Here is a 26,419-nt window from a genome sequence, read left to right as displayed (position 1 = left end):
CTTTCCCTTTTCCAACTAATAGTAGCAGGGTATATTAGCTATCACTATACCTAAGTATGCTAAAGTACAAAGGGGACATTAGAGAACAAGTATTTAAAGGAAGAACAGATCCGCCCAAAAACCGTACAGGTACCCAAAACCGAGAAATAGTGAAATAGTGCACAAATCATCATCATGGAAACAAGGACATCATGCCGAGTACGAGGAACTTAAAGAAACAAATGTGAGTGGACTAATAGGTAATGAAACTGAAAGGAGAAGATAAGTCAAAGAGAGAAACTGCCAAGTTACGCAAGTTACCTTGGCAAATGATTTAATCCAACTCCCACGAGTTGGCCTCTTCCGATATCGACTGCTTCCGGGGACAGTCGGGTGCAAGAGGAAGATCAAAGTCGTCCACAGCCTCCTGAGGGTTCGTCACTTGGCATTCGAACTTGCGGTTCAAATCCCCTACGGCCGATGTCAAGGCTGGGCCTAATACAATCCGAGCTGCAATATGAATAAGGACAATGAATAACTGTATCGGAGGAACAAGAACCACTGTGCATGTCTTCTGGATGAAAGACGTCGTGTTTTGCTTTCCCGAAGGACTAGTGAGGGTCAAAGCGGATTGCGGTGGCATCGGGGAAAGTACTCGTTCACAGGACGCCTTAGACCGACGACGAAATTCAATGCTCATACTGCTGAGATTTGGGTTTGAGTCTGTGCTCTTCGAAGTACCAGCATAGCTTGCAATTGACATCTGGTCATCCGGTAGTGCACCAGGCACTCGTCTATATTCATCCTCCGAGAAAGAAGCCCTAGGAGAAGCCCGGGGCCGAGACGAGCAGTAATCTTGGCACTTAATATCTGACAGAGAGCTTTTGGCAGAGAAATCAACCTCCTGAAATGTTAGATTCTCCGACTGACTTCGATTGTTACCGCGGTCACTCAGACCAAGGTTAGTGCCATCGATTGACGTGGCCGAAGGGAAAGTTGAACCCGAATTCGAGTCGGGGGTTGAGGACGATGAAAGTGCGGCAGAGTGGAACGAGTCAACACTTGACGACAATGACATATCAGGTTCTAAAATGGGTTCTGGCGTATCTTCAAACCTTGCCAGCAAGGTTTGGAAGCTCTGTTGAGTCTCAGACACAGAGCATTGAGACACATTCATGGTTTCAGGGATACTGGTAGATATTGGAAGTTCGTTATCGTCCGGAATGGTCTCGAGAGTTGTGCTATTACTGCCTTTTGTTGTGAAGCAGCTGTCATCTGTCAAGTTCCCATCAGTATCTTCGCCAGCGCTCAGAGGCTCGGTCGGGATGTCTTCGTGAACCGGGCCTTTATCTTGTATATAGCGTGCAAGTATAGGTGCGCTTTCCCTTCGCCCTTTGGGACGCCATGCCCTCTTGCGCCGCGGGACTTTGGCCTCCTCCGGTATCTCGACAGTGAAACCTCTTTTGAACGGGCAGGGTGTGACTTCGTAGCGGAGTATCTGAGGCAAGGCCACTTTCATTGCCCCGACAGACTCCTTATCTTCTTCTGATTCATTTGGAAGTTCGATGCGATAGTACGTGAGGGGACGGATGCGTAGAACAAAAGTGGACTCTCCGTCAACACACCAACACTGAGAGTTCTTAAGGATCGCATGGACGACACTGCCGCATTTGAGGAACACAGTTAGGCCGTGAACTTTCTCAAGCCGAAGGGGCGCAAAAGCGACTGTTCTTTCGGTGGGCGACCTCCATGGAAGGGTCTCAACGGTATCCACCGGGTAATCGAAGTCCGCTGGCGAATTACTTGATGGGATAGGCGCAAGCGCTCTCGGGGCGAAATGAACGACTTTGGCTGCAGGATGGTAAAAAAGATCGTTCCCCGAGGGCCTCGACGACTCCACACTGCGTTTTAGACGTGGGTTTAATTTGGGAGGAAGAGTGGCAGACCGACGGATCTGAGGAAGAGGCGCATCCGAGAGATCGTTCATTGTTCATGAGAACTAGTAGTGAGAAGAAAGGGCGGAGAACAAAACAGATTACATTGAATAGACTAAGTCGAATGTGCGATCAAAATAAAAGCGATATGGTGAATATGGTGAATGAAAAAAGAAAGAGCGTAGTTAGATGAGAATGAATGTAAGCCGAGAAGGGTTGTTGAGTTGATAAAGAATGAACGACCACCACTGGTCCTCTCTGTACGGGGGGAAAGTTCCTGTGATTTGCCTCTTCAACAGAAACCGCGGGGGATCGGGAACCAGATCGTCGCCTGAGGCAAACGCTCACATGCCCACTGTGGGTCCCGCGGCTCTTCCACAAACGCGCGCGTTTACTGGCCAATCCCCGGTCGCCGCCATAGATTTTATTATGCTGTTGCCTGCGCGCTTTCTGCAGGTGACGAAGATCCACAAAAGGAACAATACACGTCAACTATTCAACCTCAATCCGTTCCTGGATCGTTGACGAGGCTACCAAAAACGCTCAAAATGCCCAATTTTGAGCCTAATGCCGTGATCCGTGGTGCTCAGCTCACAGTTGTTGGAAGTGAGTCTTTCCCATCACTACCTTAAACAAGTCCGGGTCTTCCGGAGATTCGCCCCAGCCAAAAGGAAGAATGCCAATAGACATCAATATACGGTTTGTGCCTTCGGATGATCAGGTCATGGGCCTTGAGAAATTGTCAATATCGAGCAGTTGTCTCCATGGCTCTTCAACGATTGATAAGAGCACGGAGATCCTCTTGGCATCTTGACTAGTAGATATGGGGCTGACCAAAACACCAACAGCTGTTCGAGCACTGCGGAACCCAGAGCTTTTCAAATATAACCATTTCCGGCAAGCCGCTCTTGCAGTAGCTGTTGGAGTGGCCATTCAATTGATCATTCAAATCCCCGTGTGTCCCGGTTCCTGGATAGGATGGGATCTGCAAAACTGACAGCATCCTTTTTAGATCATCGGAGTTAAGTTCCTTCTATGGATCATTTCATGGGTAGCCGACTTGGAGAGTGCGACCTGGGACGATGGCCTTCTTGAAAGTCTCGACTTCCTGAGCAAGTCGGTACTTCAAGTCCCCTTCCTGCTGATGACGCTCATGCGATACATAACCCCAACCCTGGATGAAATGTAAATCTCTTGGCATTCTTTGACACATTGGCCATATATACTGACTCTATAGTTTCATGGAATCACTGAAATGGGTCGACTCAACCTATGCTGATAAGCATAAATTGGACGATCCCAAAACACTTCGGTCTATGTATTACCCCAACCTTACCATGTACTCGACGAAAGGCAGTGTCGGTGTGTCTAAGCCAGCCGGAGAATCCATTTTCCTATTCCTCCGTCGGTATGGGCGCAAGGCTGGAATGATGCTTGGCGTCTTTTTATTATCTCTTCTTCCAATCGTTGGGCGCTTTGTGATGCCCGCGGCCTCGTTCTATACCTTTCAGCAGGGCGTCGGAACAGCCCCTGCTGCTGCTATCTTCGGTACCGGCCTGGTTCTTCCCAAGCGCTACCTGGTCACCTTCATTCACACCTATTACTCTTCCCGCAGTTTGATGCGTGAACTTGTAAGTGACTATGAACACCACAAATAATCCAAAGAGATGTATGTTAGCATCTAACGATTGGACCAGCTCGAGCCGTACTTTTGCCGTGTCAAGTACACCACCGAACAGAAACGCCGCTGGTTTGCAGACCGCGAAGGAGTCCTATTCGGCTTCGCCTTTGCTTTCACCGTTGTGCTGAGGACGCCTTTCGTAGGAGTTCTCATATATGGTATCGCCCAAGCATCCACAGCTTATCTCATCACTAAAATCACGGATCCTCCGCCAAGTCCATCTGAGAGTGATGGCTTTGCCGAAAGCCAGGTAACCTGGAAGAATAAACACGACTTCCTGCAGTTGTCGCTGGATAACATCGACAAAATCAACATTGCTGCCCAGGCCGGCAAAGACAGCAACAGGCCTGTTGAACCCGACGCTGTTCGGCATAAGTTTTCCTAGGTCTGGGGATTCGTTCTGGCACGATCTCCTTCTAGTTTGTATAGTGTTTTGCCTTACACGAGTCGTTACCGAGGAGATAAGAATCGAAGATAAGGATGGATACCTCGGACTATTAATATCAACCGCTTGTCTATCCTTGTAGACACTGCAGAACATAGTCCTAGCCTATGGTATGGCCCAATTCTTAGCGTTTCTCCAATTAGATTTGTTATTATCTATAGATCAATGAACAACAACTTCATTGTTTACCCCGACAAGGCCCGCTGATAAGCGCGATAAGTCTATCGGTTCGTAATCCTCAACTGCGGGGTTGATAATACAATGAATAACAGAACTCGAAAGATAATCAATGGATCATCCTCCGCGTGAGGGGAAAGTTACATTCTCCGTCGCATTGAAGTTCAAATACGAGGCCCCCTAAAGAAAGTGGTTTGTCCACTACTTTTACTACTTCACCGTAGAGAGTCCCATCAACCCTTCACACGCCGATAACACGAAAATATGGGACACAAAGGTATTCGTACTGCTCTCAAAGTTGATCTAGACAAGCCAGCTTGGGAACAGCCGGGTTTACATGTACGTTCTTTCTACTCAAATAGAGATAGGAATGATGGCGTCGGTACTAACAAATCCATACAGAACCGCTGGCACCCCGACGGTATATCCCCCAACAAAATCCCCGACTTCCATCTGTGAAATCCTTTCTAAGCATATGTCTGTTTAACAGTTCCCTCTTGTGGGAAAATTGCAAACAATGAGGTTGTTAAGATCGAATGTCTCGACTGGACTGGAGGCCAAATCAAGAACAACGACTCTGCCGACGACGTCAAGAATGTGGACTTGACCCAAATCCACTATCTATCGGGCCCATTTGACATTGAAAATGCCGAGCCCGGCGATGTTCTCGTGGTGGAAATTCAGGATGTTCAACCTTTCCAAGATCAGCCTTGGGGGTTTAGCGGCGTCTTCGATCGGCGCAATGGAGGAGGCTTTTTGGACGAGATTTACCCCAAAGCGTAAGACATTATTTTGCATTCCAATCAATCATATGGCAGACAGGGCTCTAATGATGGTGTGTATAGAGCCAAAGCCATCTGGGACTTTGAGGGCATCTTCTGTTCCTCCCGTCACATACCTCATGTGCGTTTCGCTGGCCTTATTCATCCGGGTATCTTAGGATGTGCGCCCTCTGCAGAGGTTCTAGCAGAGTGGAACCGCCGTGAGGGCGAGCTTATCGCAGCCAACACGACCGGGCGCGATGTCGCGAAGCCTCCTGAGCCCAAGTGCGCTCACGCTGGTAGTGCGAAGGAAAGCCTCAAGGAACGCATTGCACGAGAAGGGGCCCGAACTATTCCTGTATGTGCATAACCGACATAGTGGCTGTTCCCCGAGCTTGATATGCTAATCAATCTAGGGTCGTCCTGAGAATGGAGGGAACTGTGACATCAAAAACCTCTCCCGAGGCTCCAAAGTGTACCTTCCAGTTCATGTCCCAGGCGCAAAATTCTCCGTGGGAGACCTACACTTCTCTCAGGGTGACGGAGAGATTTCGTTCTGTGGCGCCATAGAAATGGCCGGTGTCATTACCATCAAGTTCACCGTAATAAAGGACGGAATGGCCAAGTTGAGCATGAAGTCTCCTATCTTCCACCCCGGGCCAGTTGAGCCACAGTTTGGCCCTGGTCGGTATCTTACCTTCGAAGGGTTCTCTGTTGATGAGAATGGGAAACAGCACTGCCTCGATGCTACTGTCGCATATCGGCAGACTTGCCTCCGGGTGATTGAGTACCTCCGTCGGTATGGCTACAATGACTACCAAATCTACATGCTACTTAGCTGTGCTCCCGTACAGGGCCATATTGCGGGCCTCGTGGATATCCCGAATGCCTGCACCACATTGGGGGTGCCAATAGATATTTTTGATTTTGACATCCGGCCTGAGGCGGAAGTTGCTCAATTGGATATGGGCACCTGTGCATTTGCTAGTGACTAATTTTATTCCCTGTTGATTTGATGTACTGTTTGTTACCTGGACAGGAATTGATGAATGTCTAAGATTGCCTCCCTCCCAATTCCAATTTATATTCACTGCAACCATCTGTGACTGATAATAAAATGAGCACTGCCATTTAAAGGGTCTACTATGCAACCTAGACTGTGAAGTCGAGCATACGTTGGGAATAAACTGCAATTCAATGAATGGGTCACTTACCGGGGTAAAATATCTATTTCTATCGCTTCAAGCCTCGAAACGGAAAATATAACAACCAATTTTGATCGACCCACTTCTGCTTCACACACAACGAGCACTCCTCCATATTGAGCCAAACGAAGTTTACCCTGGGCTTTGTTGCGGCTTGAGATCTGCTTTTCTCCGCATATTCTTCATTATAACAATCACCGAGGTGCATTAGCCTCGTGCCAGCTGATCTGCCCTATTCAATATGTTTTAGAGAGGCACCCACTTGGTGAAATGGTGGTTAACATCACCTACCAATGTATCGGTGACTGAAATCTGTCTCATCTGGAAGCAGTATGGCTACACCCAAGCTTCGCCTTGTGTCGCCCAACACAGAGTCTTTAGTTATTATATCTTACACTAGATAGACCTACTGTCCAGTAGTTAATTCATTCAGTCATGGCTTCCTCTGGAAAAATTGTGGACAGGTATAACCCGCTTCAGTCCTGGCCAGGAGAGACAGCTCGATCGACCCGCATTTGCGGAAGACAGACACCGAGGTCGTCACCACCTGCTCCGAGATATTATCAGTCAGTCAGAAACAACCTTAATCTAAGCTCTCATGGCTGACATATTCTTGCCTTTCCAAAGGTTAGCCCATTGTGTCAATCTAACTCCCCAACTTACAGTCTATGTGACTGGCAGGCTTTTGGGGATAGTACAACCAGAGCTGTAATATCAGTTTCCTGTGCAAAATCACCACTAATTCTCTGTTGTGGCCTACCATCTAGACGAGCTGAAGACCTTCAATTACAGTCTGTTTGAAGCATCTCTCAATACAGTACCCAAGAGGAATTCTTTAAGATACAAGGTGCCAAGAGAAGGAGCCTCTGTGGGCGATCATTCAAGCCTAGAGCCATACTGTTTGCCTCAACGACCGTTTCATTGCTCGATACACAGCGTTGTTGGAGATTTCCTAAAGTCAGCCAGAATGGTATTCTCTGTAGGCAATCGCTATCTATACGGAACGCAGTGGTATCATTCATGCAGATCGGCACTTTGATTTAATGCTACCTTGCAAGCCAACAAAAACAAGATGGTCACCATATCCTATTTTTGCTTAACGCAGTCCTTTATACAATCGTGGTGAGAACTCATAGATGCCCTACTGAGAGAAGTACAGAATTCCCACAGATCCAAACTATAGGCCATTGCGAATTTACCTCAGCCGACGCTAACAGGGTGAAGACGTATAGAATTGCACATGAATATTTGTACCTGCTCCCATCTTTGGTATCAGCAAGTTAAAAGCCACATCAATCGACGATCAGACGTTGCCGGGAACCTCCCAAGGAAGAGGTGGTACATTGGGATTACACATTGGACCTAACAGCAAAGCCCTAAGGGTCAAGCTTTACTGTATCCACGACAAAACCCCATAAAGTCATGCTCCACATTCAATAAGAGATACTGAAGATGAATATCATTAAGAATAGTCCATGGAGGCAATAAGGGTCTTAAGTCGTTAATGATAGTCCACTATACCAAAATGGTGTTCTAGGTAATGCAGTACAAACTTCTTTGAGGGCTGCATAAGACTATGATATATACTGTATTGAATCATGCTATAATATGCTATAATCTTCAAGCCATTTTACCTCTTGTTTTTTTTTTTTTTTTTTTTTTTTAATACTTACCTAAACCTCTCTAGAGATCAGCCCCTCGCACTACTATTTTTCCTATGTAGAAGATAAGCTAGTTGGAGTTTGAATTGGCTAACAAATTGAGGATAATATGACCAAGTATTTGCTGAAGCTGTAGATCTCAATGCACGCCAGCGTGACGGCCACCAATCACTGAATGAAGCTTAAGCAACCATGGCGACGTGTGGTCGCTCGATAATTTTAATTAACGATATTGTGGAACCTGATGCTTTGCTTTAGCGGTATAATCTAGCTAGCATCTTTTGATCTTCGAATTGGCCTGGATCTTTAGTGTGTGAGGTAAGGGCGAAGACAACTTGCAGACACTATTCATGTGGGTCTGGAACACTATTGTACTCCACGAGATCAAAAAACCTCTGATCTTAATTAAGTGGGATCCGTTCAGGATATTGGGAGCAGCTAGTGTATAATCCTGTCGACTTTAACACTGGGAATGAGAACGAAAGCAAAAAGATTTAGAAAGGGCCTGCAATGGCATAATAGGACTTGTTGCCATTGATTGTATAGAAGATGGGCCGAGGCAGCCATCATGGCCACTATTAAGTGAGAGACGCATGCAGCAGGGCTTTACCGCGATTTTACCCCCCTTTTCAAGGTTACATTTGAATGATATGTAATGCATTAATTAACTAGGTTGCGGTGATTCGGTTCCCAACTTTCGCGTTGGGACCGGAATGTAACGTTGTGCATGGAAGTAAGGACAAGATATTAGTGTACCTTACGTCCACCAGAGTTACTACAAAAGTGACGAGATATCCCGCGCCAACGCACCAGTACTATTAGTTGTCACTCGTATGGAATATGATTATGGAGCCTTTTCGGCACAGACCTTCACTGAAATGCCTCGCGGCACTGGCAGTGACTATTCCCAGTGCCGTTGGCTTTCAGCACTCTCAGCAGCGACATTTGACGACGCAGGACTATGCCAGCCTCGGCTTATCACCGTGGCAAAGTCTTTTCGATGCACCGAAAGCTGATAGTATCCGCCAATGCAGCCGCTATTATACCAACAATTCCCACTTTGCGAGCCAGGGTCGTCGTCAGGCAGAGTGGACCCAAGCCCGATGGGAAGAGTTTGGGATTCCACAAACGCAATTAGACCCTCATGAAGTCGAAGTAGACTTTCCTGATGGCCAAGAGCTGACTCTCCTTGATATTGGCAACAAAGATAAGGTTGTATTGCACGAAACAAGTTTGATAGAGGATAATATCCCGGGCCCGGGAGAGGACGAGCCGCCCTTCTTGCCAGCCATTTTAGGAGGTACTCTGGCGGGAAATGTCACGGCACAATATGTCTATGTTAATTTTGGTCTGCCGCAAGACTATGAAGATTTGGCGCGCGTTAATGTTAGCGTTAGGGGAAAGATCATCATTACGAAGACCGTCTTCGGATCATCTTTCCTGGAGCGTTTCAACGTGTCAGTCAATCGGGTGGTTCAGATGCGTGCTGCATTTGATATGGGAGCAGTAGGGTTTATCCAATACACAGACCCTCAACTCGATGGAAATATTACCGAGGCAAATGGATATTTGCCATTTCCAGATGGACCAGCTCGTCCTCCAAGTATGATAGAGAGAGGATCTGCAGGCGTTGGTATGTTGCCCCTTTCCCTGAAAGCTACACCAGTTTCTCATTCTATCTCTCCTTTTGTCTATGAGCCATGCTTCTATCTTGGAATCACGTTCGAGATCCTAACGACGGCCTTACAGGAGATGGACACTCCATTCCGGCAATACCCATCTCTTACGCAGATGCTATTCCCATATTGAGGGCACTCAATGGACATGGTCCAGTGGCCGACAACCTTGGCGACCGATGGAAAGGTGGAGGTCTGGAGGCCTACGGCGTCCAATATAATGTTGGCCCCTCGCCTCCAAACATTGCTCTCAACCTGTACACCAACCGAAAGTATGTTAAAAGGACCGTTCACAACACTATCGGCAAGATACCCGGTCGAGAGTTCCCCAATGAAGTTATTATCCTAGGGGGGCACCGCGATGCTTGGGGGCCCGGTGCTGGCGATGCAGTCAGTGGAATTTGCGCGCTGTCTGAAATCGCCCGAATCCTCGGAGCCGCTTTACGCAGAGGGTGGGCACCACGCAGGACCATCATGTTGGCAAGCTGGGAAGGAGAGGAGATCGGCACAGTAGGTTCACGGGGATGGCTGAAAGACAATATATCCTGGTTGAATTCCAGCCTTGTCGGATACCTGAACGTAGTTGTTGCAGGAGCAGGCTCTAAATTTCACGCCTTGGGAAGTCCCCTCATGACGAACGTCTTGCGCCTTGCTTCTGAGGATGTGCCTCCTCCAGGGAACAATGTCAACTATTGGAACGGGGCTATTGGTATGGGTTCAGGAGGGGATGCAAACCCCTTCCAAAATAACTACTGCTTTTCGACGTTGGATTTTGGCCTCACCAATGCGCCGGGAGAGCCGGTGTTTCCATATCATTCGTTGTTTGACTCGGAGGACTGGATAGACAGATTTGGGGACCCAGACAGAGAATACAGTATATTTACTACCAAACTCTGGCTGTCGCTGGCGACTACACTCTCGGAGCCCTTATTACTCCCCTTCCTGGCTGCTGACTATGGCGTTTCCTTGAAGGAGATGGCGGATGAGCTCAGATCAAAAGCCCCGTCTACAATTGACCTGGATTTCAGTCCCCTATATACTGCCCTTGAAGACTTTCATCAGGGATGTGTAGCACATGACGCATACGGTCAGTCCTTGGTGCAGTCCAGCCAAGGGCTAGCGAAGAAATCAGTCCTGAACGATATCAAGGAAGTTAATCGCAAGTATATTACTCTTGAGCGGTTCTTCGCGGACCCCGACAAGACGTTGGGGTCGCGCGCTGTCAATTTAATACTTCCTGGCGGATCGTATTACATCCACTCTCTTGGCTTCCCCCAACTCAGGGACCAAATTGGGATCGGTAATTGGTCCGGTGCTGAGGTATGTGTCTCATATCACTGCATGGTTTCGCAATCCTGCTGGCTAACCTTGCTATAGGAACAAATGAACAAGATTATAGGTCAGATTGAAAAGGCTACAGGCTTCCTCAAACCTGGTGCATAGTTATTTTAGAGCATCCTTTCACACTCCATCTCGGATATTGGCTATATTGTATTGTGTTGCGCGCTCCCCAGGGCAGAAAGAAGTAAGCGGGAGGCACTGGAAAGAGGGCCGAGCGGCCTTGAGCGCTTGCTACTAGCTTAATGAACCAAACAGAGTGATAAAATTATTAAAAATAATTTCACATATAATGCTAAAACTGCCCTCATGTATGGTTTAACATTGGAAGAATTACACAATCCTCTAGAGGCAAATCGAATGATTACATACGTGGATATGCGTAGTTAGTTAATAACTAACTGTACCAATTGTCAGCCTACATACACTCGAACTTCGTATATCAACCAATACGTGCGGAATACTTATAATAGTGAATACAAACCATTATACGACTGTGTGCAATGCTTTTGATCGTCTTGACACATTCGTAGCATATTCTTGAAACGACTCGACATCATCTCACAAAGGTGCGCTAGCCCTAGGCAACACAGATACCCAAGTTCTTAACGAGTGTGTTTGCAGACAAAAATGCGTACTTCATCTCCACAAGGGTTGAGGGGACCAGTAGGCCCCCACCCCTACTAGTGATGTTTGCGGAATACCAAATAGTTATATGGGTCGCCATTCCTGGGTCCCAGTAGATCCATAGAGGATGGCTCCACACATGCTGGACGTAGTTCGAACTGGAACCAGAGAGCTGAAATACCCCACGTTACATAGATACAACTCTTAATGACGCGGAATCTAGTCTGTAGCGCTGCTGTGAAGATAGGGTGCTGAATGTAACGCAACTGTAGCGTACTTCAGGTGAAGCTTCTGCTTCTGTAGGTTATGCTAGTTAGTTCTGCTGACTTAGTACTGGGTGGCCTTAACTAAAAGTTTAGACCATTTGTCCATTATAGTCAATGCACGTATAGCCAATATACTCTAACAAGCTATCCCGTCGTAGTCACATCCAGAAGACCCCGGTGCTGCCAAACTTCTGCCAGTCTGAATGCATAGCGTTGAGTTACAGCGCTCACGAGAATGGCTTGTCCCATCCAGCTGGTGCTCTCTAAAGTAGATAGTGTCTACCCGATCAAGGTCGATGTTATGACAGGCCATGTTACAGGAGTTCTTTCGTGTTCAACCGTTGTCCTCCTCGTAAAAGGTCGTTTTACCCGTGGGAAAGCATCCTCTATTACTGTGTGAGAACCATCTGTATGGACGTTACAAGTACAGTGCCCTATCTAGATCCAAACTGTTCGCGGTGGCTCATTGTACGCGAGGCTGCGGTATAAAGATTGCTAATCCTTCATTTGTCCTATTATATTCCACTGCTGTAGCGTAGTGTCGGAAATCCACGGGGCGAGCTAGGGATAAATCTAAGAGGCTATTTTCTTTCAAATTCCAATTGGGACAGGACCCTTTGGACCAATGCTTCCTCCTGTATCTGCCTTATGCATCGACCTCGGTCCGTATTTCTCAGGATAATCAATGGCTGTATGGAAGAGACTATAGTTATCCCAAATAACCATATCCCCTTCCTCTGCAGGAGCGAGCAGGATATATTCAGGCTTCAAGATTCGATGTTGGATGCCCAAGATGAAGTCATGGATCTCAGTAATATCTTCAACGACACGAGGCTGTTCGTTCGTCGAGCTGCGCAGGTAGAGCCTCCGGACGCAGATGCCGTGGACCTGGAATGCCTTGTCACCGGTCCGAGGGTTCACCCAGACCATAGGATACTGTGTTTATCTCGCCGTCAGCACACAGAAGAACTAAGTTAGTATCAGGGCGACAGCTTACCTTCTTGACCGCAGCCGGGTCATACTCTCCCAACTCCTCCTCAGTTAGGTGTCCGCCATCGGCAATACCAAGACCCGTATTCCTGCTCTTACACTCATGAATCCACTTGAATGGATGAGGCGCATACTCTACCCAGCTGTGATCAACGAGTTCCTTCTCATCCTGCGACAGCATGTCATATAGCTGCACAGAGCTAAAGAAGGCAGTCAGGCCAGGCGGGGTCTCCATAGTAAGGCCCGACCCGTCAGCCCATTCAACCGTAAGGTCTGGCCCGCTAGGTTGCTTCGCGATCCACAGACATGTAAACCACGTCGGCTCGTCTCCATACAGCGGCGCATCAAAGTGCCACCGTTGGAACCGGGTAATCCCGCTTTCGAAGGCCTCCTTGGGTGGCGGAGACACGTGCCAGTCGTGGTTAAGCCATCGAGTAATAGTGCGATTCTTCATACCGTAGTGATCTTCACCCTGAAAGCCCTTGCCGAAGAGTCGGACGTTGCCGGCTCCAGGGAAACATCTGGCTCGCTAAGTTGTCTATGTTAGATTCTTGTCACTTATGTTAGGTAGATGTTACTTACAAAGAGGAGCCCATTCCGATGGTCATTTAGGCTTTTCCCTTCGTCCTTAGTTTCTGGATCAAGTCTTCTGATGAGATCCCATTGGTTCTTGGGGTCGAGGTTGTGTTGACCTTTTACAATAATGACCTTATGCCTCCATACTGCTTCTCTGAGACTGTTCACATCATCGGCTGGAGTTCATTTTGTTAGGTCAGATCTGATTTGTCGAATAAGGGCCTAGAACTTGCTCGAAAGATTGTTGAGATCAACGCCTGCCACAGAGGCTCCAAACTATCTTTTGCATCTTCCATCAGTATAACTAGGACAAAGGGGTCTAACACATTACTCACGTTCCATTTATCCTTTGGTTTCCTCTTGAGGGCGTTCGTGCTCCAAGAAGTCAAGGAACCCATTTTTCAGTTCGAATAACAGGCAGCTTTGTATCTTGCTTTCGGCCTAGGCAAAGACTGGATAAATACGAGAGCCGCAAAGAAGGGCTAAGCTAAGCTTTTCGGGGTCGTTTACTCTCCCAAAGGCCTTACAGATCCTTCGCTCAAACGAAACCAGCTTGAGCAATCAGAGGCTAATCTAGATAACATAATCAAATAGGCCTCTTGAGAGATGGCTTTCTAGCATAGCTTATAGTTCATCCCTGACATAGGCAGCTGTTTCGGTGGAGCAGCGTAGCAGTCACTATCAATCAAAGACGCTTACATGGAAACAACAATGGCCCACCGGGAAGTAAAAGGAATGCTTCCCTAAGGATTGCCGGTATATGCGTACAAGCTCAATTCCGGCCATGTTGCTTCGAGGTTGTATGTGGGGCATTAACGTTGTGGTACTTCAGGGATCCACTGTTTTAATGAGGGTTATAGCGGATTCTGAACATGGATATCTCCTACTGCATTCGTCCTACCCACCATCCTACCGAAAACGCCCAACTGTTCGTTGCCATAGATGCCTCTGATGTGTCACTCATACACTAATGCCGATGGCGCATTGAGTTCATGTCGTCATACATGATCCATATCCGCCTCTGACGTGATAATGCGGCCTTCTTTTATGTTGGTAGGCTTCGAACATGCTCTTCGAATATGCTCCTAGAGACTCATACCATGTAAAGTACGTCTTATTGGGAAGACAGGACATAAGCTTTAATTTAGAAGCGTGAGCTATAAGCTGCTCGTCATCTACTTGTTATAAGGCACTATTAAAAATTCACAAAGCACATGAACATGGGTGTGTACTCCTCTCCTGGATACCTCGAGCAATTAACAGACAAGCCTATTTCAAAAAAAAATAAAAAATAAAAAAAAAGAGCTAAACTTTGTAGAATATTTGATACCTTAACATAGTTTATTCCTCGATATTCCCGCACTATATTCCATCGTAGATGAGACACGAGAAAACAGGGCAGCCACCGAGGCAGTTTATATAGCTACCGGTCACGACCCGTCAGCTCGTTCAGGATATTGCATACTGACATTAGACTGGCAAGGGTAACACACCTATCAAACGAAAAAGCTCCGGGAGCGAGTCACCTCCACCCCAGTTCCCTCGGAGAATGCCAATGCATTGGGCTTCTCTGCTCGCACAGTGACCAGTTCGTTGCCAAAATCCACCGTCGCAATGCGAGCGATGAGAGTCACCAGAGCCTCGACCGACTGGAAGGTGGTCTTATCTACCTCCTAGACACCAAAGATTATCAGTTCACGTGTCGACAAAGATTTGTCCCAGGTAACGCATACCTCAGCAACAATCCTAGTCATCTCCTGATACATCTCCATGAATCCTGTCATCCACTGATGGTGGCCAGGCCCCTTAAAGGCCAACGATACTATAACCGTCTGCTTCTCAAGCCTCTCATGAACATTGATGCCGAGAATACAGTGGCAACGGATGTTCTGAATCCGAAACTCGCCTTCCGTCACAACTGCGGCAGCAACTCCGTCTGAACTGTGTCCCAGCGTGCTGAGACAACGATACGACAGGCCTTGTTCGGCACGTAGTATGGCTTTCGGAAGATGCAAAAAGATTTCACAAACCCCAAAGTCTTCCTGGATTGTACCTGCCCTTTTGGTGTTTATCTCAAGAGCAGTCTCAGATAGGTAGCCTAGAGCGAGGCCAGCGATTCTTCCCGCCAAAAGAGTGACATCTTGTCCATGGTCGACAATTGGAGATCCACTGATGGGCTCCCCATGAAGTCCGACTGCTGGAAGCCTCTTGGCCGCTCCGTCGTACACATTCGGCCAGTGGCGAACGTGTTCCTCGATACGTCGATAGAGCTGCCCATAGTCCAGAGACAAGGATACATCATCCTCTGCAGCAGATGCGACTATGGAGCAACATGAGAGCTTGAGCGACATGGAGCATGGTTGCCGCTGGCCTAGACGGTGCCATGCTTCTGGAGCCGAAGGCAAGGGAAGCTGCACATTGCGAAGACAGATGTTGTCTACAACCGGCGGCGCAGAGGAGATCTGAAATGTGGTTTTCAATTCACCCATGCTGACGTTTGCTAAGAAGTGTGAGAGTGAAGCAACAGGCAAAGCAAAGCTGAAGTGTTCAACGGATGAATCACATTTCTGGGCTTGGAGCATATGGAGTGGGCAAACAGGTGTTAATCTTGGGTTGAAGGAGTTCCGTCCTCGGTTCTTCAATCCGGCTAAGTTGACGAACGCCAGTCCGATGTCACGCTTCGGTATTTACATATTGCAGAGACCAGACGAATTCGGACTCAACAGCCAGAATATACTATCATGTCTTCATTGGTTCAGAACAACGGGGGTGCTCCATACGGGTTGGTGGAGTAGTATGCAAGGGTTAGGTAGTGAGACAGCAGATACCCACCAGGAAAAGCCTTCCAGATGCGATATCTAGTGCTTAACGAATACCTGGTTTAATAAGTAACGGATTTACCCTTTCGACGTTCTCCTTGTCAACGATATCCGGTGGCGATAGGGACATACGAAAACAGCTTGGACCAGGACCAGGTCATCCTACCGTAGCAACAATGCCCCACCGATCATGTAGGATCGTCATGTGGAATAGCAGGGGGTCACCTTCTCAGAGACCGCATATGGATTCACATGTACTACCGGACGTATGGGGAACTCCTACATACGTAGCTACTGGAGGGGGGAAGTTTGCAGGTTGAAGCTACATTACAGGTCGTGAAGATGCGATCCTGTAAACAAGAGAACTTCTTGTTAAAAGTTTGAATGTACAATGTATGGTTTACCAAGGTATTCGCTCTGCATCATTTTCCAATTAGAAACTTCTATTATAGCCACTCTGTGGCTACTCGTAGGCCATAGATTCCTCAACTTTGAATGCAGGCTGTAAGCCACAGCTCAACATTCTATGTAGACATAATCAGGGCTAACTGCCTAGCTTCATTGCCTCAGGTTCAACAGGAATTTGAACTGCTCCTCAGCTTCCTTATCCGTCTTAAAGATGCCCGTCCGACAACCTGTTGTAGTCATAGAGGTGGTCTTCTGGATGCCTCTCATAACCATGCACATATGGGCAGATTCCATGACAACAGCCACCCCTTGCGGCTGCAAAATTTCATCAATAGCTTGAGCAATTTGCTGTGTTAGACGCTCTTGGATCTGCAGCCTGCGTGCATAGACCTCCGCAATGCGAGCAAGCTTAGACAAGCCCAGCACTCGACCATTGGGGATATACCCAATATGGACCTAGATATCATTGTCAGTTCGTAGCCTAAAGACAAGCTCTGAAGACCAGTTAACTTTACCTTGCCCATAAATGGAATAAGATGGTGCTCGCACATGCTGAAGACTTCAATATCGCGAACAAGAACGATCTCGTTATGGTCTACCTCGAAGATCGCATTCTTCCCGATATCCAGGGCACTCTCCTCGTAGCCCTTTGTAAAGAAGAGCATAGCTCTAGCGTACCGTTCGGGAGTTTTGAGGAGGCCCTCCCGGTTTGGGTCTTCTCCTATGTCTTCCAGAATCTTTTTCATGCTCGCCGCCACCTTCACCTCGCGGGTCAACTTAGCGTTCCTGTCGAGAGCTTTTCCGGCGAGGGGGAGCTCTATCCTGTGTCAATAGCGTTATATTCTATATGGCAAGGGCTTCAACACACCTGCTTTAAGGGCATTGGTCGGGATCTTATAATCATCGTCATCGACGGCGGTGATCACTTCTTTCAAGGCCGATTTCTGGGGCGATAGTCGCCCTACGCCCTCCTGAGGAGCACCAACAATAACATCTGGCTCCGTGAATGTCATTATTGCTTTTGTAGATTCTTTGCTGTAAGCCTTGTGTTGTGGAATATGCACTGGATAGTAGGTGTTGATGGATAATCGTGTCACTTATAGTTCCTCTAGAAGCATGAACTCGGCCGAAGCAACAGCGTTCCCCACAAGGCCCGACAGAGGGCTTAGCTGAAAAACGACGCCGGAAATTGATGAATCTTCCTAAAAATACAGAATAGTATACCAATCCACAACGTGGGTATGTGGGAAAGAAACCCCTGCTGAAGAATGTGATGGTCATTGACAGCTGTCCACATACCTGGTACCAGTTCCGGCATTGAGGGGCGCTTCATGGCCAATCATTAAGATTGTGAACCGTCTGTTTGCGTCTTCAAACGAGGAGATTTGCTTTCAGTTGACTGTAACCTTACGACTCTAGCTGTACAGTTTAGTCATGCTTGTGGAGACTTCTATATCTCTTCACGGAACATGAAACCCGTCCAATATGATTTGAGAAGTTAGATTTTAGAGACAGTGCTACATTTGCATACTGTAAACGGTGACTACTCATCACCTTTGAATTCTTCCCCATCTTATTCGTTGAGACTTCCTGCCGTATTCTATGCAGATTTAAACATTCAGAGTATGCTAAGTTGGGATTTCATTGTCTCCATCTGACTTCCTAAAATGGCCGATCTAATAGTAGCCCGGCCTTATACATATAGTTGAACGCACTCAAATGTGCAGCATTGATAGGCTCGTAACCAGACCATGATTCTTCCAGACATCCTAGTAGATTATCTACGCTGGCTGCTACCAGGCCTGCACTAAGCACCGTTTACCCTTCGGTGACATCAGGAAATAGGCTACCTGGTCCATATCATCTGCACCCATTCCCTCTTCCGTAGAGACAACTGCCTTGGGGAACATCCGAAAAAAGCGGGCAGTTGCAAGTCGAAGCTCAGCCCTAGCCAAATGCATACCTATACAGGTACGAGAACCACCACCGAAAGGCATGAAGGCGTCCTCCATAGGTTTAGTAGGTTGTTCCCAGCGAGATGGGTTGAATCTAGTGTCATTAGTTTCCCTGCATGCTCTTTTGCTATGACGGTGACCTCTTACCTCTCTGGATCAGTGAAGACATCAGGATCCCGATGAAGACTGTACGCCTGAGTTGTAACAGTCACACCAGCGGGAATGTAATGCCCGCTTAGATTAGCTGCTTGTCGCGACACACGAGGCAAGCCAGACGGGACACCAGTGTATAGGCGCAAGGTCTCTGTGATCACTTGGTTCAAGTACGGCAACGAGCGAAGGTCATCATGCTGAAAATCATTCGGAAGACTGGCTAGTTCCAGTACCAACGACTTTTTGATATGAAGGTTCCGACAGACCTCCCATACCAGATAGGTCATGGTCGTTGCTGTTGTATCGCTGCCGGCAATGATAAAGCTGATAGCCTCATTGATGATTTCCATGTCCGGAAGGCCTTCTTTTCCGGCCCCAAACAGCCTCGTGAAGAGTGTTGGCTTCGGATTGGGGTCAGCGGCCATTAATTTCTTGTATCGATGGACTGACTCGGTTGCATATTCCTCCATGCGTTGACCCGCTTCAGCAGATTTGCGGAAAACTGGGAAAGGAACCACACTCGCCAGGCTGACCATACCTGGGAAGGCAACCCTAACTGCTTCCATGGCGGACACGGACTCGAGGTCCCTGGAATATTGGGTTTTCTACTATACGTCAATCGCATTTCTTCCAAAGTAGAGGGGCAAGATACTCACCTTTCCATGCTCCAACATCCGAAAAGAATCCCCAAAACACAGTTCCCCAATAACATCGGTGGACATAAACAGCCACCACTTGTACACATCCACCGCACGACGCGTCTCCATCTCTTCCTCTATCCTTCTAATAGCAAGGCGCACACGTGCATCAATCGAATGCTCCATGAGCTTTATTGAAGAGTTGGACATGGGTGATGCGAGCAGTCGTCGTCGCTCGCTGTGGAACTTAGGATCACCTGTGTTGAACAAATTCTGGACGTCATATCGAGTCAGATGGCGGTAGAACTCTGACTTGACGAAGGGGCTTCCGATACTATGAACCTCCTTTGCGGCAGCATAACTGCTGATGTCGACCTCATTCGGGCTGACACGAACTACTGGGCCTATTTCTCCACGTTTAGCTCGATGTCCTCCTTCTATTTCGCATTGAAAAGCTTGTTTAGAGGAGCTTAATAGCTCACTAACCATATTTTTCGTGCAATGAGTGGACGTACTTGGCTCTGTTGCCTGTAAGCCAGTGGTACTTCAGAATAATGTCTGTAAACTTTGAGGCCAATGGTCCTGGGAGAGCTGACAGAGGAGCGCTCCCACGTTGGATTATGGTCTATTGTCTCTTAGTTGGGGACTTTAGACAACGCAACTGTAACATTCAACGCCAAAGGGTGCTGGGTTAACTTACGTTGACAAGAAACGTTGCCAGGAGTAAGAGTGGAAGCGCGGCCCAATAGACCGGAAGATTAACTATGTCTTTCATTCCGGAAGTCATTGGGAGTGACGACTTAGAAGACCGTTCAAGGTATGTCAAAAGGTGCCTGTCTTGCCTTCACGGCTAAATGTCCCTAGAAAAGGCAAGAAGATAGGCAGAAATGTCCAGAGCACCTGTCGTAGGCCCTGCAATATGATGTAGACATTATCTGGAAGGCTTTCTTTTCATAGACATGATTATGCACTGGTTGCCAATTCCGTAATGACGACCTTGGTTAGTTTCTACGCTGGACATTCCGCGAGTAACAGTAGCAGACCCTTGCCCTTAAAGCACTTCTAATGTGGGTCGTTGAAATCTGCACTGCCAGTTTCAGTGTAGTAAGAAGGCCTGTAATGAACCCCCCTTTGGAGGATGGGGGTTGGATGCCGGAATTACTCCTAGAGACAGTAGAAAGAAAGAATAGACTGGAACTTTAGAGGCGGTTGAAATTGTGGAATTATTCTTACTTTCTTATTAAGATTACTATATCCGTCATGACATTCCCAACAGTTCATTCAGTGGTGTGTTGGGTTACATTCTTGTTTTGACCCACAGCCCAGGAATGCTTCCCAGTGAATCTGTCAGCTTCAAAAGGGAGCCAGCTTACCAAGAAGGATTTCCGGGTCTTCTAGGTGGTTCATTCTCGTAGGCTGGCTGCTGTTAGGGTTACACTGAGCCAACCAATTTTGACCCGGAACTATTCAAGGGCGATAGACTCGCAGTACATCTTTTGAGTAGCAGGTAAGATCTATTCGGAGACTCATCTGTCAGTATAGGTCGATCCTGATTGCGCGATCAAGGTCACTTTCACGCAATATCATCTTGGAGTTGTCAAGCTTTATTTCAACAACTACGTATGCTGAATATTCTATACAATCTAGTCTTCTTCTGTTCACAACTTACCTATATCCTAGCCAAGGAAAAGAAATCTTCTGCACACGTCCTCTCCTATAACAGCCCGGACCGGAATTGGTAATAATTGTTTCCGTGTCGCTGAATTTTCATTTCCTGCAAGGGAGCCCTTGGCTGGCTGACACCTGTGAGAAATCCCTTCCGACTCTCTATAAAGTTTTAAGTATATCATCCCTTGCTTGGGAGCTCACACTCTCAGGATGAAGTTAAAGCATCTCCGTAATTCACCTTGAATTCCAAGACAATCATTTACCTTTCTGGCCCGTCACCAGCATATCACCGCGCATTGACCCCTGCCATCCTCGGCCGATTCGCAGGAAAGCTGTATCAGACACCTCAACCCATTCAAGTGTATGTCTCATGAAAGCCCAATGCATATACTCTGGCGGGAGTCTGCAGACGTAGTAGCCTACGAAACTGCACGTCTCAGTCGGGTCTTCAACAGACGTTGCCCTGATCGGTTTCCACGAGCGGTAGTGAAGCCAACCAATGAGAGTGATATAATCACTGCAATCAGGCTAGCAGTGCAGCGGAATTACCGTATTGCTGTTCGGGCTGGCGGACATTCCTTTCCTGTGTGGAGTGTTCATGACCATTCCATTCTGCTTGACCTAGGTGCCTTTAGGGTATTGGAAGTCGACCAAGGAACTCGTACTGCAAAGGTTTCACCTAGTATTACAAGCAAAGAGCTCAATGACTTTCTAATCGATAAGCATGGGTTGATGTTCCACGGGGGTCATTGCCCCGACGTTGGTCTCGGTGGGTTCTTACTGCAAGGTGGAATGGGTTGGAATTGTCGGGTACGTTGTCTCCTCTTCCTTTTCCTTGTGATATTTGTAGTTCGTGCTTCTTCAACTGATCCTTGAGAAACTTATTCCTAATGTCTGTTTTCCCTCTCAGAATTGGGGCTGGGCGTGTGAAAGCGTCGAAGCAGTAGAGGTAGTTACCGTGCAAGGACAGTTGCTCGTTTGCAACGCCCAACAGAATGCTGAGCTATATTGGGCCGCTCGAGGCGCGGGACCAGGTAGAGCAATTTCTCCTCAACTCCTCTCCTTTATACCAAAGTTGTCTGTCTGACGAAAGGACGCAATCAAGCATTTCCTGGAGTCGTGACCAAATTTCACCTGCGATTAATGCCATACCCGAGAAATGGGTTCCGATCATCGGGTTACATTTATCCGCGCAGTTGCTACCGAGACGCATTTTCCTGGGTACTTGAGATGGCCCCTACGTTAGACAATGACACCGAGATCACAGTATGCACCCGTTATCCCGAAGACCAAGAAGAAGTATGTGTCTCTATCCATTTCGTCTCTATGAAGGCAACGGCCGAGGAGGCTGAAGCAGCTCTACGCCCTATACACACACACAAATCCCGACCTTCGGGATCGCTTAGTGAGTGGTATTGCCGAGAAGATAGTCTAGGGAATCTGTATGTGAAACAGGCAAAAGCAAACCCAAAGGGACATCGGTACCATACGGATAACGCATACATCCACAATGATGCCGATGTGGTTTCGGTGTTAGAAGAAGCTTTTTTGGAACTCCCTCGTGGGAAATCGTTCGCATTCTGGACCGCTATGAACCCATGGAGCAGACGCGAGCTACCTGACATGGCATTGAGTATGCGGTCTGATCATTATTTCGCAATTTATACAGTGTGGGATGATGCCAAGGATGATAAGACATGCCAGTCCTGGGTGCGGAAGGTCATGAAAGATATTGATAATCATTCGGTAGGTACGTATCTAGGAGATTCGGACCTTCAAAAGGAGAATGCGCGTTACTGGGCCAGTGACAATACCAGACGCTTGATAGAGATATGTGAGGAGTGGGATCCTAAGGGCATTATGTGTCGGTATCAGCCTGACTGGACGAAGCTCGAAGTTAGGAACTAGTCCTTGCAAGTTTCTCTTCCGTATATATTAGAGGACCCCGGTATAAGCCTTTACGGCGTCAACCCTAATTAGACAGACGGGATGGCCCGAAAGCCCAGTTCACAGATTCAAAGTTGCGGGTTCGCACAGTAGGAATCTGTCTCCCTTGAATCCTGTCGAAAGAGCATTAAAGTTATATTCTAAACAAATCTTGGTAGTTCTCTCATGTTTTTGAAGAGCATTGCAACGATCTAACAAGTTGTCAGCACAGTATCTCTACTTAATTTCAGATTACATACGTCGTGTAAGAAGCTATTAAGTCCCAAGGGCCGCAGCAAAAAGGCGCAAGAGAATCCATAGACTGCTTGGATTATTCAAGAACGCTCTCCGGTAGATCAATACTACAAAGGGGTACCTCGATTGCCCTACCTCAGGCATGATCTCACGGCCATGTAGATCCCCACTGCAACAGGCAACACAGTCACGTAGTAAGCTTAAGAGATAGCATCGAATTCGCCTATATCAAGGCTCTGATTGGCCTTCACGCGGAGCGATTCCTCTGCAACCATGCAAATAACCGCATACCCTAATTGAATAATTGGATCATACCATCTCGCCTATGTTCTTCAACATAATGTGGATCCGTTGAAAAAGAAGATCGGAATCAGAATTGATAGCTCAGCTTGTTTGTGTTCATTGAGGAATGCTCGAGTTCAATGCGCCCGCTTTCAATGGCATGCTACCAGTGTCTCGATTGGGATGCATACTTGCGATATTAAGTGCAATTTTGGGTGGAGCAGACCTTCCCAATGCATTCTGAGACACAATGACATCTCTTTTAACCGAGCCCTTTATCCCTTTGGTCATTCAGACAGGTCCCAGTCCACGCTGTCCCTTTACACCACGTCCATTCCGATACTGAGCATAGTTGCATACATTCTCATATTACTCCTTAATTTGCGGTGATATTTAGCCGATGCATCCGAGATTCCACACTTAGGAGATGTGTTCAAAGGAACCATGGGTCTATACATGTACGTGGACCTCTAGCGTTCAGTATCTACAGAGAAGGATGCAACGGTAGTAATGCACTTCTCCTACCCGGTTGATACTTCGCATATCGTAATATTCTGACGCTAGACCCGTAGGATGTTTGGGGAAGGGAACTGATTCCGGCCTGTTTTGGTCCATATTCTATTAGAGTCATTAGTGCCATACGGCTTCATCCTGCAGCTTCAATGTCATAGTATCCTGGCACATAGCTTATTCTTCACCATACACATAACTAGCGTACCTTTAAGGTGCATACTCATAGCCGCAGAGCAATCATGAGCCCCCTCCGTACTCCCCTCCCAGCCAAAGGGTTTCCCAACGACCCTGTATTTGCCCACCTAGTGCACGCCGCAGCCCAAGCTAACAAAGCCATCATCCGCGATCCACGCCAGAATATCGAAGCAGACTATGTCCGATTCCTTAGAGATATCCTGCATTTCCGTCATCAGATCTCCAGTGTCCTCCCACCGGTTGTCCTAGACGACAATGGAATGATCAATGATAATAACACCTACATCTGCCTCTCCGCACCCTCGAGCTATCAATTCCTCGTAGCTCTCTTCGCCATATTTGCAGTTGGCGGCGCGGCAGTTCTACTATGTACGTTGCCTTACCGACAACACCTACATCTCTCCAACCCTTCTAACTACGACTCTATGCAATCTAGCACCCAATACCCCCCCAGAGGAAATCACAACCCTGGCCCACAAATGCAACGCCCAGGCCATCGCATTCGCCCCCGAGCACCGAATGCTCATCGAGGCGACCCGAAACCACGCAAAAGCGAAATTAGACATGGACATACTCCCCATCGCCATCACACTGAACGAAAACGACAACAGCAGCATCAACCCCCGCATCGCCATCGAAAACGATATCAGTTTCCCCACAGAGCGCCCGGCCCTCGTCCAATTCACCTCAGGTACAACCGGCACCCCTAAAGGCGTCGAACATGCCCGTCGATTCTTCCACCACCAGGTGGAAGTCTACTTCGGCTGCCCGATGGGCGAAGCGAACAATCTGGAACATATGCTCGGCCCTGATGCCGTGTATCTCTCCTACCGCTCGTTCCATTGGGGCGGGGGTATTCGAAACGCCACGGCGGCTATTTTGGCGGGCGTTTGCACCGAGATCTATAACCTTGATGCCACTCCCAGTGGTATGTGGGAGAGGTTGAGGAAGGGAGATGTGCGGTTCCTAATCTGCTGGGCTGCGATGTGGACGCAGATGAAGCGGTATTATGAAGAGAATTTGGCTGGTTTGCCGGCGGCGGTGTTGGAGGAATACGTTAATGGGGCGAGGGGGCTTCGGTTGGCGAAATCGGATTCGAACCTGCTTACGCCTGCTGTGAAGCGGTTCTGGGGTGATGTTCTTGGGGTGCCGATTGGGGTCAACTATGCTGCTACGGAGACGAGCATTATGATGGCTAAATCGCATTTGTCGGATGGGGAGATTGGTGAGGTGAGTGTTTGCTTGTTCGTGGAGGTCAGAAGGAGGCTAATGGATGAAATCTTTAGAGAAGCATAGGCGTTCCTCTTACGGGGGTCTCTATAAAGCTGTCTGAAGGGGACCATGGGGAGATTCGTGTAAAGACACCGCTTGTTTTCTCTCGGTAAGTGACATTCTTGGAATTTACAATGGGTTACGGCTGAGTTATGGTCCTAGATATATCGGAGACCCGGAGGCGACGCGCGCTGTGTTCGATGAAGAGGGCTACTATAAGACCGGGGATTTGGGTCATTTCGATGGAAAGCAGTACACCATTGATGGTCGCGTATCACAAAACTGTACGTATTGCTCTGAGCCTAACGAGTTATCGTCACCCTGGCTAACTAAAGGAATTTAGTCGTGGTTTTCGACGGACGTAGGGTTCCCACCCTGGAAGTCGAAGAGAATCTGATGGCACTACCCTATATCACGGAAGCCTACGTAGTTGGAGTCTCAGATGCGGAAGTTATGAACCGCACTGCCGTCCTAGTCCGTGTCAAAGAAGGGAAGACTCTTAGTCTCCATAGCCTGAGGGCGGATCTGACAGGGAAACTTGCTGAACACAAATTACCGACTCTTCTTCGGAAGCTAGATGTCAAAGAAGAAGTTCCTAAGACACATTCGGGGAAATTTGATGCGCGAAAGGCCCCGAGCGTGTTCTTCCCGCAATCGGTAGAGGGAAATATCCGGGATTTACCACAGGAAGTGGAAGTTTGGAATTTGAGGTGATTTCGGCTTGGAATCAATTTGAATATTATTGTTTTTAAGAGTAATCATTCGTCCTTGACAATCTTGACGGCATACCTCAGTGTCAATATTCTACCTGAAGAATACTGCACGTATTTTAACCCTTAACTCCATCGAACTCAGGGTTTCCCGAGCTGATAGCATACTATCTCTTGGCTAGGATGCGCCAAGTAGTGCGGAATACGTATTCCTATGGGCTATGGAATGGATACTTCGTTAGACAGCACCATCATCATCATTTGCAGAAAAGTAGACTTCGGATGATAAGGATAAGTCTATCGTCAGTA

The 26,419-nt window shown here is 47.6% G+C and overlaps 10 protein-coding genes across 10 annotated transcripts; 5 read left to right on the top strand and 5 right to left on the bottom strand.

Moving 5' to 3' along the window:
- Positions 1-2: 2 nt before the first annotated feature.
- Positions 3-2,307, bottom strand: BDW43DRAFT_92480 (uncharacterized protein). The gene has a single exon (XM_032050716.1). The coding sequence runs from the start codon at positions 1,964-1,966 to the stop codon at positions 314-316; it is 1,653 nt and encodes a 550-aa protein (XP_031899867.1). The 5' UTR covers positions 1,967-2,307; the 3' UTR covers positions 3-313.
- A 280-nt stretch (positions 2,308-2,587) lies between these two features.
- usgS (transmembrane protein UsgS) lies at positions 2,588-4,202 on the top strand. Its single transcript, XM_032050714.1, has 4 exons — positions 2,588-2,868; positions 2,926-3,098; positions 3,151-3,544; positions 3,611-4,202. The coding sequence occupies exons 1-4, from the start codon at positions 2,737-2,739 to the stop codon at positions 3,977-3,979; spliced, it is 1,068 nt and encodes a 355-aa protein (XP_031899866.1). The 5' UTR covers positions 2,588-2,736; the 3' UTR covers positions 3,980-4,202.
- Positions 4,203-4,230: 28 nt separating this feature from the next.
- BDW43DRAFT_92385 (acetamidase/formamidase family protein) lies at positions 4,231-6,091 on the top strand. Its single transcript, XM_032050715.1, has 5 exons — positions 4,231-4,555; positions 4,619-4,637; positions 4,707-4,995; positions 5,062-5,335; positions 5,394-6,091. The coding sequence occupies exons 1-5, from the start codon at positions 4,481-4,483 to the stop codon at positions 5,970-5,972; spliced, it is 1,236 nt and encodes a 411-aa protein (XP_031899865.1). The 5' UTR covers positions 4,231-4,480; the 3' UTR covers positions 5,973-6,091.
- A 2,598-nt stretch (positions 6,092-8,689) lies between these two features.
- BDW43DRAFT_319800 (uncharacterized protein) lies at positions 8,690-10,962 on the top strand (the record flags this gene model as incomplete). The annotated part of the gene is made up of 3 exons (XM_032048977.1): positions 8,690-9,476; positions 9,593-10,839; positions 10,897-10,962. 3 exons carry the CDS (start codon positions 8,690-8,692, stop codon positions 10,960-10,962), a joined length of 2,100 nt encoding a protein of 699 aa, XP_031899864.1.
- Positions 10,963-12,341: 1,379 nt separating this feature from the next.
- BDW43DRAFT_311437 (TauD/TfdA dioxygenase family protein) lies at positions 12,342-13,714 on the bottom strand (the record flags this gene model as incomplete). Its single annotated transcript, XM_032047196.1, has 4 exons — positions 12,342-12,686; positions 12,748-13,269; positions 13,323-13,492; positions 13,546-13,714. The coding sequence occupies 4 exons, from the start codon at positions 13,712-13,714 to the stop codon at positions 12,342-12,344; spliced, it is 1,206 nt and encodes a 401-aa protein (XP_031899863.1).
- A 1,098-nt stretch (positions 13,715-14,812) lies between these two features.
- BDW43DRAFT_300507 (dihydroneopterin aldolase family protein) lies at positions 14,813-15,805 on the bottom strand (the record flags this gene model as incomplete). Its single annotated transcript, XM_032044910.1, has 2 exons — positions 14,813-14,989; positions 15,050-15,805. 2 exons carry the CDS (start codon positions 15,803-15,805, stop codon positions 14,813-14,815), a joined length of 933 nt encoding a protein of 310 aa, XP_031899862.1.
- An 888-nt stretch (positions 15,806-16,693) lies between these two features.
- On the bottom strand, positions 16,694-17,556 carry BDW43DRAFT_311435 (GTP cyclohydrolase I; the record flags this gene model as incomplete). Its single annotated transcript, XM_032047195.1, has 3 exons — positions 16,694-16,999; positions 17,059-17,360; positions 17,412-17,556. The coding sequence occupies 3 exons, from the start codon at positions 17,554-17,556 to the stop codon at positions 16,694-16,696; spliced, it is 753 nt and encodes a 250-aa protein (XP_031899861.1).
- Positions 17,557-18,336: 780 nt separating this feature from the next.
- On the bottom strand, positions 18,337-20,076 carry BDW43DRAFT_300505 (cytochrome P450; the record flags this gene model as incomplete). The annotated part of the gene is made up of 5 exons (XM_032044909.1): positions 18,337-18,592; positions 18,646-19,256; positions 19,308-19,693; positions 19,776-19,914; positions 19,990-20,076. 5 exons carry the CDS (start codon positions 20,074-20,076, stop codon positions 18,337-18,339), a joined length of 1,479 nt encoding a protein of 492 aa, XP_031899860.1.
- A 1,262-nt stretch (positions 20,077-21,338) lies between these two features.
- BDW43DRAFT_300504 (FAD-binding oxidoreductase) lies at positions 21,339-22,865 on the top strand (the record flags this gene model as incomplete). Its single annotated transcript, XM_032044908.1, has 3 exons — positions 21,339-21,767; positions 21,868-21,991; positions 22,063-22,865. 3 exons carry the CDS (start codon positions 21,339-21,341, stop codon positions 22,863-22,865), a joined length of 1,356 nt encoding a protein of 451 aa, XP_031899859.1.
- A 1,307-nt stretch (positions 22,866-24,172) lies between these two features.
- On the top strand, positions 24,173-26,114 carry BDW43DRAFT_311432 (class I adenylate-forming enzyme family protein; the record flags this gene model as incomplete). The annotated part of the gene is made up of 5 exons (XM_032047194.1): positions 24,173-24,497; positions 24,565-25,358; positions 25,415-25,509; positions 25,563-25,684; positions 25,744-26,114. The coding sequence occupies 5 exons, from the start codon at positions 24,173-24,175 to the stop codon at positions 26,112-26,114; spliced, it is 1,707 nt and encodes a 568-aa protein (XP_031899858.1).
- Between the last annotated feature and the right edge of the window lie 305 nt (positions 26,115-26,419).

This window comes from Aspergillus alliaceus, assembly GCF_009176365.1.
Source record: "Aspergillus alliaceus strain CBS 536.65 unplaced genomic scaffold BDW43scaffold_24, whole genome shotgun sequence".
NCBI lineage: Eukaryota > Fungi > Ascomycota > Eurotiomycetes > Eurotiales > Aspergillaceae > Aspergillus > Aspergillus alliaceus.
Note: the sequence above shows the minus strand (reverse complement) of the source record. Positions and strands in the feature narration are given on the sequence as shown.

Coding starts and splice junctions, on each gene's coding strand:
- BDW43DRAFT_92480 (XM_032050716.1), bottom strand. CDS start 1,966: ATGAACGATCTCTCGGATGCGCCTCTTCCTCAGATCCGTCGGTCTGCC.
- usgS (XM_032050714.1), top strand. CDS start 2,737: ATGGGGCTGACCAAAACACCAACAGCTGTTCGAGCACTGCGGAACCCA. Junction 2,869..2,925: donor AATTGATCATTCAAATCCCC/GTGTGTCCCGGT, acceptor CATCCTTTTTAG/ATCATCGGAGTTAAGTTCCT. Junction 3,099..3,150: donor ACCCCAACCCTGGATGAAAT/GTAAATCTCTTG, acceptor CTGACTCTATAG/TTTCATGGAATCACTGAAAT.
- BDW43DRAFT_92385 (XM_032050715.1), top strand. CDS start 4,481: ATGGGACACAAAGGTATTCGTACTGCTCTCAAAGTTGATCTAGACAAG. Junction 4,996..5,061: donor GACGAGATTTACCCCAAAGC/GTAAGACATTAT, acceptor TGGTGTGTATAG/AGCCAAAGCCATCTGGGACT. Junction 5,336..5,393: donor AAGGGGCCCGAACTATTCCT/GTATGTGCATAA, acceptor TAATCAATCTAG/GGTCGTCCTGAGAATGGAGG.